Source organism: Myotis lucifugus, unplaced genomic scaffold, assembly GCF_000147115.1.
Source record: "Myotis lucifugus unplaced genomic scaffold, Myoluc2.0 scaffold_2, whole genome shotgun sequence".
Lineage (NCBI taxonomy): Eukaryota > Metazoa > Chordata > Mammalia > Chiroptera > Vespertilionidae > Myotis > Myotis lucifugus.
In genome coordinates this window covers 6849903-6867952 of record NW_005871050.1, presented here as the reverse complement: position 1 = coordinate 6867952, position 18050 = coordinate 6849903, and the positions used below count along the sequence as shown (strand labels likewise).

At 42.6% G+C, this 18050-nt stretch overlaps 1 protein-coding gene across 1 annotated transcript in view; it reads right to left on the bottom strand.

Annotated features, from left to right (window-relative positions):
* Positions 1-513: 513 nt before the first annotated feature.
* Positions 514-18050, bottom strand: part of HS6ST2 (heparan sulfate 6-O-sulfotransferase 2) — a 315604-nt gene continuing 298067 nt past the window's right edge. Inside the window, 1 exon segment of the mRNA XM_023757876.1 lies at positions 514-1972. Within this exon segment, the coding sequence (XP_023613644.1) occupies positions 1075-1972 (898 nt within the window). The 3' untranslated portion in view covers positions 514-1074.

Below are 18050 nucleotides of genomic sequence, written 5' to 3'. Positions count from 1 at the left end.
AAATAGCCAGCCCAACTGGAAACATTACAATAAAAATGTACAAAAGTAAATAACAATTCATTCACATTCAGGTTCAATTCTATTTGATTAAGAATAACTTCAGCAATATTATTAGACACATTATCCTGTTCAAGAGTTTCTTGATAAGGACTTCACTACACAAATATTGATAAGACAATTCTATAGAAAATCCTGACTTTTATCCAGGATTATATATCACAATAAATTCAGCAACACACCATTTAGATGACGAAGAAAGATTCTACAAATGGGTTAGTTTGGAATGAGCACAACTCAGAAGCCTTAAAATGAATGAGAAGCAGCGCCAAAAGATTCCAGAATTGTTGACATTACAGTGCCCAGAAAGTATCTGGAAATTAGATCTTTACATTGGTATTCCATTTACAAAAAAAAAAAGTGTTCTGTTAATATGAGATACACCCTGTTTAAAACCTTTGAGAGTAGAAGGTAGAAAAAGTTTAAAATTTTAAACATTTCTTAAATAACAAGATATGATCCTGTTCTACTTGAAAAGCCAATACTTTTACATAAAACTATCCATGTTTGGGAGAGAAATTTTTCATTTTGTATATTTTGGTAAAATGTAGAAAACGAAAGGTTGTGTGTTTAATTTTAGGCTTTGTATGTTTATATTCATGCTAACCCCTGAAAAAAAATGCTTCTAAGACTGAGTTTTAACAGTGTATCATAAATAATTTAAAGTCCTTTTTTTTAGCAGTAAGTTAAGTGGTCACATTTTGTCTTTATAACGAATTTAAGAATTTCTTACAATATCTAAAGAGAAATTTCTGGTGAGTCTGGTTTGGCTTTTGGATTGTATAAATAGTCCAACAAACCAAAAAAAAGGGGGGCAATTTAATTACATATTGAAATTTGTTCTACCCACGCACAGTATAACATTTAATTGAAAGGCAACTGTAAAGGCAACATCTTAACTTTTTTTAGCTTCCAAATTTAAGGAAGCAAGATGTGTTTGGACACTCTCATCTTTTCAGATTTGCCATATTTTTTCTGGCGCTTTGGGAAGAGTGCGCAAAAGCCTTTGGGAGCCATTTAACGCCATTTCTCTACACTGCCTATGTAGTCATTGGTGCCATTGCTGGTGTTGCTATCGCTCTGCTCTTGGCCTGGGTTCTGCTTCGGGCTTTCCCGGTTTTCTTTCTGGATTGAATTCTGACTCGAACTCTGAGTCAGATTCTGAAGCAGATTCTGAAGCAGATTCTGAGTCACGTTCTGATTTGCACTCACATTTGGGTTCTGACTCTGATTCTGACTCGGATTCTGGCTCTGGACCTGACCCTGGCTCTGGAAATGGGTCTGAAGGAACCTTCCCTTCAGGAATTTGCGCTGTTCCTGACGCTTCCGCCTAGCATCCTGATGATCCTTCTGCCTCATAAACTGATACCTTTGCAGAAAGAGATCTTTCGCATAGCTGTACAATTCCATATCCAGAAAATTCAGTCCCTCAATCCGCTTTTGGATTTCCTCATTGATTTCTACACTAGAGGCCCTAGTGGTATTATATTGGGTAAACGGCGAAATGAAGTTCATGTTGAAGGTTTTTTCAAACAGATATTGGGTCTTCCGCTGAAACTCAGTGAGGCCGAAGAATGCCATGTGCTTCAGATTCGATTTGGCACTTTCTAGGAGGACCTTGTTTCTTTGCTTTTCGGGCATGACAGAGAGGTTGTAGCAGCCTACGAGGGTCAGGTCAGAGAGCATGCGCACCTGGCGGTTGTTGGCCAGATTATAGGGACAGTCCATGAACTCTTTCAGTGGGCAGCCAGACCAGTCATCACCAGTGTAGCAGCTGGGCAGCTCTTCAGAGGTTGGGGGCCTTCCATCGCAGACATGCAGTGATGCTTTCCATGTGGCCCCTCTCTGGACATGCCTCCACTCACTCAAGTACCGGGACACTGGGTCTCGGAGGATGGTGATATAGTGGAAGTTCCTATGGAAAAAGCACAAAGACCAACAGTCAGGGATGTGGGTGACATAGTGGCATCAGGGAGGTGTATGGCATATGCGATGTTCACTGGCTAGTAAGGAAGGCAAAAGGGGAATGATGGAGATCTGGTGGCATTTTCCCTGTGAACTGTGCTGTAGTCTCCTCTCTTTAGTTTCACTAGCCTGTTCAGATAGCTAATTCTTTCACCTAACTTGCTGGTATCAAAAGTTTAGGCCTAGGACATCCGTCTTGTCATGCTTCACTTGCCCTCTGTTTCTCTCTCTCTCCAAACAATGACAAAATCCTTTCAGTGGCCCCATTTGCTAAGTAGGCAACCATTTTATTTCAAACCGCCCCATGCAAACTCCCATTAAATGACCATGAAATGAAGAATCAGTTGGAAGTAAGTGATTTTATTGAAGTGATATGGAATTGATAAGTGAAAATAAATTCTAATCTTTCTTGCTAAATACACAAAAGCTTTTTTCTCAATATCCAGTCTAATCAGAATATCATCTTTTTTTAAATAAATTTTTTTATTGATTTCAGAGAGAAAGGGAGAGGGAGAGATAGAAACATCAATGATGAGAGAGAATCATCGATTGGTGGCCTCCTGCATGCCCCCTACTGGGGATGGAGCCTGCAACCTGGGTATGTGCCCTTGACCAGAATTGAACCTGGGATCCTTTAGTCCGCAGGCCGACACTCTATCCACTGAGCCAAACTGGCTAGGGCTTAATCAGAATATCTTATTTTTTTCTTTATTGATTAAGGTATTACAATGTGTCCTTATCCCCCATTGCCCCCTCCCACCCACCCCCACTCATGCCCTCACCCCCCTGGTGTCTGTGTCCATTGGTTAGGCTTATATGCATGCATACAAGTCCTTTGGTTGAGAATATCTTATTAAAAAACAAAACCTCATTGAAAGAGTGTTTGATATGATATCTTTGATTTTGGTTGTATAAACATCATGGCTTATACATTATGGAAGTGGAATGCAGAGATAGGCAGAGCAGCCCAGGGCCTCCAGGAATAAACATTGTGGTTAATTACTGACTGAAATAGACATAGTATCTGCCAATGGCATATATGCAAGCTACTACATTGGTTTCAGTCTTCGCTCACATGATACTTTTCCCGATAGGAAAATTAACTCTGTAGGTATCAAAATGCCCCTTTTCTTTACCCATTAAAAGGACAACTCGATGTCAGCAAGAGCAGAGGCTTAGCTGTGTGATTCTTCACTTTAAAGCTGAATGCTGATAAAATTCTTTGTTCAAATAGCAAACTAGCAAACATTAAAACCACACACACCCATACATAGCAGGTACACACACACCCCCTACCGCAGGAACATTAAGGCCTATGATATGATCAGGTATACTCAAGGGAAACAACCATGGGGTGGGCTTTTAATAAGAAATGAATTTCCATTCAGGCGCAGTGCATGAAAGACAAGGTCATGGAAGGGCATATTGTGGAAGGAAAACAACAATAAACACTGAATATTAGCATTTAGTTCCTTAAAGAAAGCCTGGGGAAGGGCTTACAGCTTTTCTGAAGTTTATTCATTCCCATGTGAAAGGCTGCTGGCCCTGCACACATGCACAAGGAGCCAGAAGGAACCAACTCAATCACCCAACTAAGTCTGTTGGCTGACGTCCTCTGAGGAAACGTTTCTCCCAAGTCTTGGTCTTTGAGCAACTCAGGCACCCTGGGAGCTATCCTGTAGGTCTCTATTCTGTGCCTGGTGTTTCCTCTACCTGGTGTGACCTTCCTTTTTTGACTGGAAAATTCTACTCATCTTTCAAGTCCCAGTCCAAGTACTACTTCTCTTCTGAGAAAACTTACTGCAACGCTTGCTGCCAGCCATCACCTTTTCCCTGTGTCACATAGGGCTTCCACACTTGGCCTGTGTTAAAACACTTTTGATACTGAATTGCAATTACTTGTTTCTATTTCTGCTTATACTATGTTTTCTAGGACAGGGGCTCTGAGCCATCCTTCTATAACTCTCACACCACCCATCCCAGCTTTGTACTTTGGCCTTTACACCTGGCACAAAGCAGAATCTCAGTAACTCCTTCAACTGCTTATTTAATTTACTATTCTGGAGAAATTGGAAACTAAGAAGGATATGCCTGATCATATAAAAACTCTGGCTAATCTTCTAAGTGCTTTGCAAAAATTACAGAAAAAAATTTTAATCACTTTCAATGTTTTTCTGGAATAAACAAGCATGGACACAGAGCATCTGGGAGTGAAGATGGTGAGGGGGCCAAGACCACCTTCACCTATTCTCACTGCTTTTCTTAGGACCTGACTTAGTGACTGCCACTAAAATTCATCTCAGTGAAGATACCCCGTTAATGAGTAGCAGCTTTTGTTCCCCAGCAGCCTTTACCAACAAAGTTGACTATTCCCATGGGCTTCCTCCTTCCACTCCAAGCTTTGGTATTCATTCATTCATTCAGTACATAATTATCAAGCCTTTATGCTAGGTCTCAGGCGAAAGCTTAGTGACAATTAGTCTGATTATTTGGGGGGAAAAATGAAATTTATTAAGTTCAGTGACACATTTGGATTAATCTTTCAACCAGCTTTTCCAGGCATGCATTATAATGGGGGCTGCTGGGTGTTTTGAACCACCATAGTGGAGTCACCTTCATGCTTAGCTGACAGTCCTTCCCTAGTATGTTTTCCTGATTTAAGCCTACAGTGACATCTTCTGGTAAGTCCTAGAGTGCACCCCAGTGCCAGTCTGAGGCGCTCCTTTCTATCAACTCTTCCTTACCTTTCAGAGCAGATTCATTGCAACCACCAGGGTTAGTGTCAGGAACAGTGATTTGTAAGTATTATTCCCACATGGAGGGAGACAGAGGAGACACCACAGAAAGGCAGAGACAGACATTCTGGGAGTCTTCATGTTCTGGATGTCTGACTCCTTTCACTCCAAGGTCCCTAGTGCCCGCATGAGATGAGCACAGTCTCTACACTGTAGGGATTATCATGGCAGCAAGAGAAATTAGAGGAGCCTCCACATAGGCATGCATGCAGGTGTGCATGCATACACACTGCCCTGGTGATAACAGCCACCCTACATTCAGATGACAATAGTTCTGGAGACTCAGTGATTGCCAATGGGCCCCTTTCTCCGGGCAAAACAGGCCCAGAAGCCCAGATTGCCACAACAGGAAACACTTAATACTACTCAAAAAATGATCTCATAAGTTAAAGGGAAGATCTGCTAAAGGGCAGGTTTCCAGGAGTGTCCAGTAGCCTCCCGAGTTGCATAATGTGTTGGTATTGAGAAGGCAGGTAAGGATAAAACCTGGGAGTTGTAGCTGGGCAAAGGACCCAGGATGCCCATTCCTCAGAGTGAGGAGTTGTAAGGGAACATTAGAGAAGCAGTCTTCCCACCCACAGCAAATAATGATATGAAAGCGCAACCTTATGTATTGAGAATCAAATAGGCTCAGGGACATGGGTGGCACTTTTTCACTGGTCAGTTCAGTTCAAGCACCTAATGTGTGCCTGGCATTGAGACAGGCATGGGGGACAATGATAGGAGTAAGAGGTGGGGACCTAAGGAGAGTATCTATATATATAAAAGCCTATGCGACCTTTATGATTGCACGACTGAAACGACCGGTCAATCAGTCGCTATGATGCACACTGACCACCAGGGGGCAGATGCTCAATGCAGGAGCTGCCCCCTGGTGGTCAGTGTGCTCCCACAGACAACCTCCCTCCCGGCCAGCACCCCCAATTGGCCCCGATGGGGGAGCTGGCCAGCACCCCGATAGGCCTTGATCACCAGCCAGGCCGAGGGACCCTCCACCTGTGCATGAATTTATGCACCAGGCCTCTAGTTTCAATATACTGTTAGAGCAAGTACAAGGCACAATGAATGCAACTTGCAGAGATTTTTAACCTAAACTGATGAAAGAAGAAGAGTTGGTGTAACTTTATTTTGAAAAACAAGTAAGAATTAGATGAGGCAAGAAGAGAGAAATGGAGTATGAGGCAGAAAGATCAGCATGAGCAAAGGCACAGAGGTATAAACTACCGTGTTGTGTGTGGAGGAAGTGCATTAAAACATCTTACTGGGAATTCCGAGGTGGTGGAAGGAATTGAGGGTGAAGAAGTAGCAATGAACCTGGTTGTGGAAGGCCTCAGATGCCATATTTAAGAATTTAGACTTCTGTGGGCGACAGGGAGGCCTTTAAAAGGTTGTAAGCAGGGAAGTGACATGATGAGATCTGTGTTTTAGAACGATCACTGTGTATGGTGTGTGAAGATGGAATTAGAGAAGTTAACTTAGGTTACTGTGAAAAACAAGACCAAGGAAAAGAGGCAGACTAGAAAAATATTTGAAAGGTAGAATTAACAAGACTTGGTGACAAAATGAATGTAGGTGAAAGGAAGGAGAAGGGATTAAGGATGCCTCCCAGATCTCTCAAAAATGTCTAAAGTGCCTGCAGAACATTTAAAAAGAGAGTTGAATGGACTGATCTAGTACTCAGAGAGTGATCTGGGCTTAAGATAAAGATGTGTTATCTGCAAGATATGGTAGTTTCAGGCTGTGAGGACCTGTTTAGGGATTTTTCTTTCTTTTATTTTTTATATATTTTATTGATTTTTTACAGAGAGGAAGGGAGAGGGATAGAGAGTTAGAAACATTGATGAGAGAGAAACATCGATCGATCAGCTGCCTCCTGCACACCTCCTACTGGGATGTGTCTGCAACCAAGGTACATGCCCTTGACCAGAATTGAACCTGGGACCCTTCAGTCCGCAGGTCGATGCTCTATCCACTGAGCCAAACTGGTTAGGGCTTTTGTTTTGTTTTTTTTGTTAATCCTCACCTGAGGATATTTTTTCCCATTGATTTTTAGAGAGAGAAAGAGAGAGAGAGAGAGAGAGAGAGAGAGAGAGACCGATGTGAGACACATCGACCAATTGCCTCCCACAGGCCCCCCGACCCAGGTATGTTCAGGAGTGAACCTGCAACTCAGGTATGTGCCCTTGACCAAGAATCGAACCCATAATCCTTCAGTGCATGGGCCAACGCTCTAACCACTGACCACCACTGGCCAGGTCTAGAGATTGGTTTTTAATTCCACACATATGGCTTCAGATATTTAAAAGAGAAGATTTAATACCCAGAGGTTTCTCTTCTTTATGCTAAATATGGTTTTCAACTATTCTCTATACAGCTTCGAGTGCCCTCTCTGTCCTCTTCTTTGCCTGTGAATATATCCCACTTTATTGGAATATGCCCTCCAGGCATAGTCTGACAAGTAACTAATAGGAACAGTCTATCCCCCCTCTCACTTTTGACACCATTTCTCTAAATGTGGCCTCATATCACATTGGCCTTGTTAGCAGACATGCCATACCACTTACACACAGTCAACTAAATTCTTTCATTCATTTACACATATGCCATTTTGAAACTCAATCTACCTTGTCCTAGCCTGATGCCATTTACTTATGGTCCTGTTTCTTTTCGATAGAATAAGTCTAAGCCTGTCAAAATGTATCTGGATTTTGATTATACCCCCCAATATCATCACCATATCTTGTCATTCTTGTGGCAATGCCCATATACAGGCACTGATCAAAACAGAACAAGATGCAGGTGAAAGCAGGTTTGGGGTAGTTGCTGGAAATCTCCTTTCAGGTTGACATAACCCCAAAGGTTGCTGCTGAATGGGTGGATTTAATTTTAAACCAGTGAGCCAAGTTCAGTCACAGGAAAATCACACTCAGTCCGTTTCATTTAGTAGTATTTGGATGGAAATAACTTGTGACTAAACGTGTCACTTAATTTAGATGACCAGGAATCACATCTTTAAATTGGAGGCATGACTCCTCATCAGTTACCTGGGTTAATGGCCATTGTTTTTTACTCTGTATGCCTTTGCAGGCAGAGCACAGTGAAATGAGCTACCCTGTACAAGTCTAGGCCAACTTCTTCCTGTCATTGATAAGTAACTGAGGAAACAACAGCAACCAATGAAAGAGCTGTCCCAGCAAGAAACCTGGGGGACACCCTGCCTCCTCTGTCTTGCCCATCACTAACATCTGAACTTTCCTTTCCCTAAGTCCTATTGACTCTAGTTCTTTTTTTAAAAAATACATTTTTATTGATTTCGGAGAGGAAGAGAGAGATAGAAACATCAATGATGAGAGAGAATCATTGATTAGCTGCTTTCTGCATGCCCCCTACTAGGCATCAAGCTTGCAACTCAGGTATGTGCTCTGACTAGGAATTGAACCATGAACTCCTGGTTCATAGGTCGACCTCAACCACTGAGCATCGCCAGCCAGACCTAACTCTAGTTCTTAATAGCCCTCTAGTCCATCTTTTCCACTGCTTGGTGTCAGGCACTCATCACTTCTTTACTGGATCACTGTAACAGCATTCTGGCCCACCTCCCTGCTTCCAGTGTCACACCCATTCCACACCCCCGGCTAAGGCACACATCTGACCTATCATTCCCTAGTTAAGACCTCTCAATGGCTCCATATCAACTATGACATGAAGTCTAAGCTCCTCCACGTGGGACCTGCAACCACCTTTTTTTCTCTCCCTTGTTTCTATCATACATTTTCCTCCTTTTCCTGCATGATTTACATCCCCCTCCCCTCCTCTGAATCTCAGACATTTGGCAATATCCGGAGACATTTGCTTGTCACAATTGGTAGCAGATGCTACTGGAATCACAGGTCGAGTGTCAGGATGCTGCTAAACATGTGACAATGCACACAAAGAATTATCCAACCAGATATCAATAGTATCAAGGTTAAGAAGCTCTGCTCAATATTCTATGTCCCAGGCATATAAAAGTAATGTTAATTTTCCAAATTGGTCACAGGCAATGATTCTACAGGCCCCTTTCCTTTGCATATGGAGGGACCACTCTTTGGATAGTTTCTATCTGTATTTTTGTAGGTTATCAGGAAAATCCTTTAAAACTCAATTCAAAGATTGCCTCTTCCATGAAACCTTCTTTGGCCTTCCGTGGCAGACTTCACTGCCCTGGTATTCCTCTGTCCCCACTGCACTGGTATTCTCCCATTGTAGCATTTATCACAATGTGCTGAGATTATGTAGTAATTTGTCTGCTTCTCCCATTGTACTACGAGCTCTAGGAGGGCAGAGACCAGGTATCATTTATCAGCGCAATCTCCTCTGGACCAAGCACAATGTTTGGCATCAATTAAGTGATTAATAAAAGATTGTTGAATGAAAGTCTGCAGCAGCAGCAGCAGAGCTTAGGATCAACTAGGAAAATGCATATATTTTTCTTTGATAAGGAAAAGCCACTAGATGTCAGTGTTAAATAACAGATATACCATTTTATATCTGTGATGGAATATTTTAAAGAGATCTAGCTATAAAGGACATCTAGTAATATTTAGCAGCTGTCCCTGATTTTCTGTGCAGCATCCCACTGTTAAAGAAGGCTTGGAAGTTTAAGATTAAATGTAAGGAAATGGACAAAAACAAGAACCATATTTTTTTATTTTTACAGACTATCCTGCAATGAGTACCTGAGTACTGAGTCATGCAATCCTAGACTTTCAGAACAAGAAGGAACCTTTGAGATAGCAAAAAAAACACCTAGGTCAAACACCTATCTTTTGAGGTGAGGAACTCAAGGTCCTGAGAGAGGCAAGAATTTGCCCACAAGTCACAAGTGGCTAGTAGCCCTTGGGAATCAGTCTAAGTGCAAGGAATATTGCTGGGCTGAAGGCCTGTATTTTGATAGATTCTGTCTTTGTGTTTGTTTAGGACAGCAAATAAAACAAGCCTGAAAGAGATCACTAAACCTCATGAAGGGGAAATATTAGGCTCTTGAGAGACAGCATTTCCTTATACCAATTGCATATCCAGGAGCTGGAGGGGCTTGTGCCTAGCACTTATAAATTAACTCCCAACAATACTGTGAATTAGATAATCTCACTCCCATTTCAAGGATGAAGAAACTGAGACTCAGGGAGAATGAATTGACTCAGAGCCATGCTACAAGTAGGGGTACTTAGACTTGAACCTGGTTCTCTCTGACTCCAGAACATGTATTCTTTCCATTCCAGTCCTGGGACACAAATCCGTTAGTTCTGCCTCTACAAACAAACTAAAAAAGTGGTTCTCAAATTGTGGTCCCAGACCAGCAGCCATCAGCATCACTTGCAAACTTGTTAGAAATGCACATTCTTGAGTCCATTAACTGAAGCAGAAACTAGGGGGTTGAGCCTGGCAACCTCTGTTTTAACAACCCCTTCAGGAAATTCTGATGCATATGCATGACCAAGTTTGAGAACCACTGTACCACACATGTGGCCTCAGAGATCAAAAGTCTCTCAGAGATCCCAGGGAATACCCAGAGTGTGGGTAAGCCAAATTCGCTCCCAAGTGCAAGTCTGAGCTCCTCACTGTACTCCTTAGACAAGCCCTAAGGATTCCCATTTATGTCCAGGGAAAGCCCAGGGAACTTTGCCTGAGAAAAATTATGAGGATCATGCTGGAACATTTACTTTAAGGCCACCGGTTCACGAAAGGCTAAAGTAAGGTTTTTCTTGTGCTACTCAAAGAGCAATAAATATCAAAGCCTTTTGTTTTATGGAAGAAGGCCAGCAAAACTATACCAGTTAAGGTCATAGGGAGTGATCAATGAAAAGTTAATTTAAGAAAGGGAACAAATTCGTAGCCCAAATCAATAGGAATAAAGATTTTATTATACCCGAAGCTTAGTTGCTTTGTGTTGGGTTTTTGAAGTTCAGCCTTTGCACATCTTGTTCTTGGATCAAGCGTGAGTGGTAGAAAAATAAGAACTGTGGTCGGTGGTCGTAAGTAAAGTCTCCAAATAGTGGGAGTTAAATATGACATTGAGTCATTAATGCTGAAGGTCTGGTCTCCTTCCTCGATTAATGATGCCTTAACCAACCGCATGGACCCTCCACTGCATGTAAATGACTTGGTCAAATCAAGGAGGATGGCTTTCAGATCAAACAACATTAATATATGAGCACAGAATAAATAAAAACACAGGTAATTAAATCAAAGGGAAATATGCCTCCGATGGGATTGGATCCCTCAAGCCCTGGAGTTGCCACTTTAACTGCTGCTCTTGTGTGACTCATATACTGGCAGTCCCCAAAGAAGAGTTCCATAAACACTGATCAGCAGTGGCAGCAGCCTCATAAAAGAAGTGTAGGACTTTGAGAGGGGACTATTTCGAAGTGGGTGGATACTCACTTCATGTGTTGTTTTTTGGTACATTTGCCAACAGTCTTGTGGCTTAGTCATGCTTTATCTAGTGAGAAGGGTGAGCCATCACCTTCACATAGAATGGGTTACTTAGAACAGCACCACTCATGATTTGATTTGATTTTCTTTACAACACTAGGGAGACCCAAATGATCTGGACACTGAACCTCTCCCTTTCCTCTTCAAGTTGATGTTATGGGCTCACGAACTTGGTCAGGATCTCCTGGGCAACCCAAGAGATGTGGGGAGAAGGACCAAGCCTTGGAAGCCCACTGATCTATAAGAGAAACAAGATTTTCACTGGTTCTTTGAATGGGTTGCCTACAGTCCTTAGCAAGACCTAACCATTCCAGGTAAATACTGGATATAAAACCAACCTAGAAGAGGCTACAGTTCTTGTACACACCAAACAAGCTATTCAGTTTTTCTTGCAGAGGTTTTTTGCTATTCTTTACACCTCACCCAAAGGAATAGTTTTGTGTTTATAAGCTAATAACTTTATTAACAGCTTAGTTAATTGATTTTCCCCTCTAACCTATCTTGTGTATTGTGTGTGTGTGCGGGGGGGGGCACACTAAACAGAGCACAAATGTGCTTTCATTAAACCGAAGGACATTTTCCTATTCCATTCTTCTTTTCCTCTTACAAAGTAGGAAAATTATGCTTTCTTCTTCATTGAAAAGGAAGAAAGTAGGATTTATAATGTCTGTAAATTCAAACCCAATGTGGAATTCTTCACATAATAAGTCCCGGTGATATTTACTTCTTTTTGAAATAAATCTAGCTCTCTTCCTTCCCAAAGCCCAGTAGGCTCCAAAGTACATAAATCTACGGACTTTTGCAAACAGTGAAAAAGCTGATTTCTTTAACAAGATGTGAAATTCCAAGCTTTATGACCCGTAGTTACCAGCCTTCATCCAGAGTTCATTCAATTGCTTGGCAGCATGAAAAGTTTTGCAGCTTACAATGCCTCCTGAAATTTTTTGCATTCTGAAATTATTTTGTGAGTCTCGGTTCATTAATACTTACTGTGCTTTTTGAGGTGGAAAGAACTTCTACAGAAATCCCCCTTGGGTGTGTAGATAAGGAAGCTAGGGCCCCATGAAGGGAGGCTTGGGAAATATCTAAGTGGCATCACTGGGAAGTACCATGGCTAATGTCTTCCTCTTAAGATGAGCATCCTTGGTGTCTCTTGTTCTGGGAATCTACTGTTCCTGTCCTGCCTTTTTATTGGAAAGCACGTCCACTACAAAACACTGCATGTTCAAGGTCTCAACCAGTAAGTAATAAAACTGGTACCTTTGTGACATTCCATTCGGGAACAGGTATGCACAAGTTGGGGATATAGTATTCATTTAGCCCTAAAGTTGAGGGGCTTGGCCTTGAATTGTAAGACAGATATTTAATCTATCGATAATCAATGTACCAACTTTGGGTAACCCCCAAATTGCCACAATTAGAGCTGTAGGGCACAGTAGTGAGAAAGCCATATGCATATGGGCACCTGCTCTCAAAGAGCTTAGAATTTAGTTGGGGAGGCAGGACCAAAATTCAGTGACAGGGGTAAAGTTTGAATATAGGGAAGGACTAAAATAAGTGCAAAATTAGTCAGAGAGGAGAGTTTACTGTGTTCTATGATAATCAAGGAAGGCTTCATGGAGGAGGAAAAAGCTGATCACATCATAATGAATAGAAAAGATTTAAGTAGGAAGCATTATGATGTGAGCAAACAGTACAGCAGAGGAGTTACTATTAAATGTTATGATTTAACAGGCGATTACATTGTGCCAGGCACTATGCTAGATTATTCCTCACAAAACCAAATTAAATTGGTGCTAATGCCTTCATTTTAAGCACAATGAATGTAATGATTAAGAGGGTCCATTCTAGCCTGGCCAGTGTAGCTCAATGGTTGAGCATCGACCCATGAACCAAGAGGTCCCCAAATAGAATTCTCAGTCAGGGCACATGCCTGGATTGCCGGCTGGATCCCCAGTAGGGGGTGAACAAGAGGCAGCCTATCGATATTCTCTCTCATCAATGTTTCTATCTCTCTATCTCTCTCCCTTCTACTCTCTCTAAAATCAAGAAAAACATATATGTTTTTTAAAAAGGCCCATTCTAGAACTGCACTGTCCAATCAATATATAGTCACCAGCCACATATGGCTAGTGAGCCTCCTGAAATGTGGCTAGTCCAAAATCAGTGCTTTAAGTGTTTGCAAGCACATGTACTAAGGTTGACTAAGACTGAGAGGAAGATAAAATATTTCATTAATTAATTATTACTTATACTGATTACATGTTGAATGATAATATTTTTTTATATTGGGTTAAGGAAAAAATATTAAGTTAAATTTCACCTGTATCTCTTCATTTTAATGTGCCTATTAGAAGATTCAAAATTACAAATGTGGTTTACATTATATTTCTGTTGGATAGTGCTACTCTAGAGCCAGAGTGCCTGGGTTCAAATTGCAGCTCTGGCAGTTACTAGCTGTGTCAGCTTGGGCAAATAACCTCTCTCTGCTTCTGTTTTTCTCATTTATAATGTGGGGGAAATCATTGGGTATCAATGAAGATAAAATTTTATATATATATATATATATATATATATATATATAGTGTCCCCCCAAAATGTATATACACTTTGAATAATTATTAATTCCAATGTGTTAAAGACAGAAACATCAATTTAACTATTAGCTGTTAAGTGTGTGTGCGCACACACACACACACACACACACACACACACATATATCCTATTTAATAAAAGGGTAATATGCAAATTGACCCTAACAGCAGAATGACTGGTCACTATGACACACACTGACCACCAGGGGGCAGACACTGAATGCAGGAGCTGCCCCCTGGTGGTCAGTGCGCTCCCACAGGGGGAGCTCTGCTCAGCCACAAGCCAGGCTGACAGCTGCCAGCACAGTGGTGGTGGCGGGAGCCTCTCCCGCCTCCTCAGCAGTGCTAAGGATGTCTGACTGCAGCTTAGGCCTGCTCCCCACTGGCAAGTGGACATCCCCCGAGGGCTCCCGGGATGCCAGAGGGATGTCTGACTGCCAGCTTAGGCCTGATTCCCTGGGGAGCGAGAGGGCACAGGCTGGGCTGAGGGCCCCCCCCCCCACCCGAGTGCACAAAGGCACAGGCTGGGCTGAGGGCCCCCCCCCACCCGAGTGCACAAATTTTGTGCACGGGGCCTCTAATTATATATATATATATATATATATATATATATATATATATATATACAGACACACACACATACACAGGCACTTAGGTCTGTCTTGGGATATAACACTCAATAAGTGCCAGTTACTGTTATTGTTACTGCTGTTGTTAAACAAATAATGGTATTTAGCTATAATATTTTATTTAACCATCTAAAATCACAGCTAGTGAATGTCTGTCAGGTCTGTGTGACTGCTGAGTACAACTCTTGCCCACTGCCCTGGCTGATGCCCTATTTGATTTTTGGATCCTTATTACCAGGCACATCTGAGCCTCCAGGACGTGTGTGCTCACTGTGCACAGCCCAAGGGCACAACTGGTCTGGTCAGAGCAGACGTTTAAAGTAGGATGTAGCTGGATATGCCAGGATGTGAAAGGAGTGGCTGATTCTGTGGTTTTGGTGTACCTATGATAGAGCCTGAGGGATGGAATCTGGGCATGTCAGCGCTGGGGCCAGCAGAGGGATGCATTTGGCAACTATTTTAGCTCAAGCTTCACATTCCACAGACGAGGAAACCAGATAGCCGGCTCCCTTGCCATCTGCAGACTGTGAGAAATCCAGTGACACATGGAATCATTTCTTTAGGGACCTCCACAAAGACAAGGAATCAGGTAACAGGGCTTTTTCACATGGTAGGCAGTCAATAAATATCATTTAAGGTAATTCTGAGCAGGCTGTAGCCAGTTGCACTCATTCACCTGGGCCTGCTGTCTGGGAGGCAGGCACCTCAAGTGCACTTTGGAGAAATCGTTAGAGGAAAACTAGTCAAGATAAATGCCTGCTCTCAGCATTGTGCTATTTTCCAGAACAGCACAGGGGAAATGTTATCCCCCTAAATGAAGGCTGCCTTTCTTGAGTCCTGGGTTGATTTTAATGAGCTCTAATACTGTTTTAAGGTGATGAGAGAGATGAAGTGAAAACCCTGGTTTTTGCGTGGGAAGCAGACCTTGTTAATCACTTAAACTGTAAGGAATTGTAACCATTCAGAATTTCAAGGGCTGGCAGGGTTGTGCCTCCTTTCCCCTGGGAGAGTTTTTTTCTGCAGATATTGAGGCTGCAAAAGGTACAACTGCTGGGTAACAAGGTTATGTTGTATGTGTGTGGAAATAAGCATTATATACAGTACCAGGTACAGCGCGTTTCTTTACAGTGATAACTTTGTGAATGGAAAGACACCTCACTAATCCCCCACCCAACCTCTCTACCTAAAAAACAATCTGATGTCACATTGGAGTGAGTACAGGAAAGGGCACCAAAGACAAGAGGATCGTGCTTGAGCAGAAGAAACTATTTTGAAGGTTCTGTTAGTACTAAAAGCAGACAAGAATTCTGTAAGTTCTGTGTGTCAGAGGTTACTTTTCAAGGTATAGATAAAAGACTCTGGCTACCTGTGTTTTCCATTTAAGACAAAAAGAGAGCCTATCCTGAAATCAGCTGCTTAGCATTGGGAAGTTTAGGGGACCGAGTACCCTCCCCAGCCCCTCCCCAGTCACAGAATGCTCCTCCAGGTTGCAAGTGAATATCACACTGTAATGTCCTGAGTCCTAGAGAAAAAGATATTTTTGTTCCTGTCCAAAATGTGCCAGAGTGGGTAAGCTTACAGTATGTGAAACCAGACAGCTATGTATGTTGTGAAATATGTCATGGTTCCATTTGGTTGGTGAACGCATAAACATCCCACAATTTTTGACAGAGTGTAAATTCTTTTTTTAATGGCATTTTATAAGCACCTTCTTGTGCAAAATGGGACTCTCTGTTACTGAGGAGGGGTGCGGCCATCCTATAGTCACGGTGAGGAGCAGTTCAGTGAGCAAGAAGCCTGAAAATACTCCATAGCTCCCTCCATGCATAGGCTGAGCTCGGGGCTGCTCTCTAGATGGTGGAGAGCCATGTTCTAGGCGTGTAAACTGGCCCAACCTGCTGAAACACAAAGCCTCTGTGAAGGGAACTGATGGGAGCCATGCACAGGCAAAGGCAACAGACGCATATTTTACATGGTAGTGGGGCTGACAGGCCTTTCAGAAGTCAATTGGTCCAATCCCTTTACCAAGGAGCACACCAATGCCCAGAAATGAATGATAGGGGCTTTTCTGGGGTCACATGGCCTGTTTGTGGCAGAGTCATGAACCAAAACCCAGGGTGTAACTCCTTCTTCAGGTTTCAGAATATCATGTTGGTCCTAGTCGGTTTTGCTCAGTGGATAGCGTGTTGGCCTTCAAACCAAAGAGTCCTGGGTTTGATTCCGGTCAAGGGCATGTACCTTGGTTGCAGGCTCCTCCCCTGCCCAGACCTTGGTCAGGGCACATGCAGGAGGCAACCAATTGATGTGTTTCTCTCACATCGGTTTCCCTCTATCTTCCACTCTCCCTAAAAATCAATGGAAAAATATCCTTGGGTGAGGATTAACAAAACAAAACAAAACAAAACAAAACAAAACAAAACAAAACAAAACAAAAGCATATCATGCTCAAGGTGACTGACAATCATCAGTTTCCGGAAAAATGGAGCCCCTCTGTTTAGTAGAAGCTCCCATATTCTCCAGTGCAAGATTCGAAAGCCATAAAGAAGGACTAAAAGTCAAATCTCAGACTGACAGAGATATCTGACTGATTTTCCAACTTAAGGCAAATGCTGGAGTGTGGCACCACCCTGGGACTCTTCCATTAATCATTCACTTTGAAGATGTCAGTGGGGAGTCAGATTCACTTACATGCCACATGAACCACCTACAGAGATTTGTCTCCTGGCTTGGCTTTTCTCCATGCAATTGAGGTTAATTCTCAGAGATAGTGACCCATAGCAAGTTGGATTTAAAGCCACAGATGATTACTCTAAATGACATCCCCCTTCCCACAATGATTTTTTAGAAAAGGTCATCTGAAGAAAATCCATTGATATCAGTGCCTTGGAGAAGGAAGGAGGGAGGGAGGGAGGGAGGGAGGGAGGGAGGGAGGGAGGGAGGGAGGGAAGCCAGGTGAGTAACAATCAGAAGTTTCATGAGAAAAGGTGAATGGCTCACCATTCTTATTTCTTCAGTTTCCTACACACTCCCTTAAAGTACATAGGACAACAAATAGAATTACCGTTTTTCAGAAGAGGAACTTGATTGAGCCTCAAAGGAAGTGATTTGGCCAAGGATACACAACTAGTCAGCAGTGGCTTTAGGACCAGAACCCAAATCTCCTAACTCCCTGGGCACCTCTCCTGTCTCTCAGCACAGGCCCAGCACTTGATGGGATGGCAGACTGGTGGGTCAGTTGACTGAATGTGTACCATGAAGCCTTGAATTGCCCAGGGTGGTCCTTTCTGCCCTCTCCCACTGTACATCATCAGTTCCTCTTCCCAGGTCATTCACCATTAATCAGAGCCCAGAAGCATTATTCCGCAAGCCACACAGGCCCCTTATTCCCAATATTACCTTTTCTCTGGCTTCCTACAGTTCCCCAGGCCCCAATTTTGGAATTATTCAGCCAGGAGAGACTGTTGCACACAAAATGCCACCTGACAGGGTGAAGCAGGTCCCTTTACCTCAAACGTTTCTCCATAAGACTGATATCT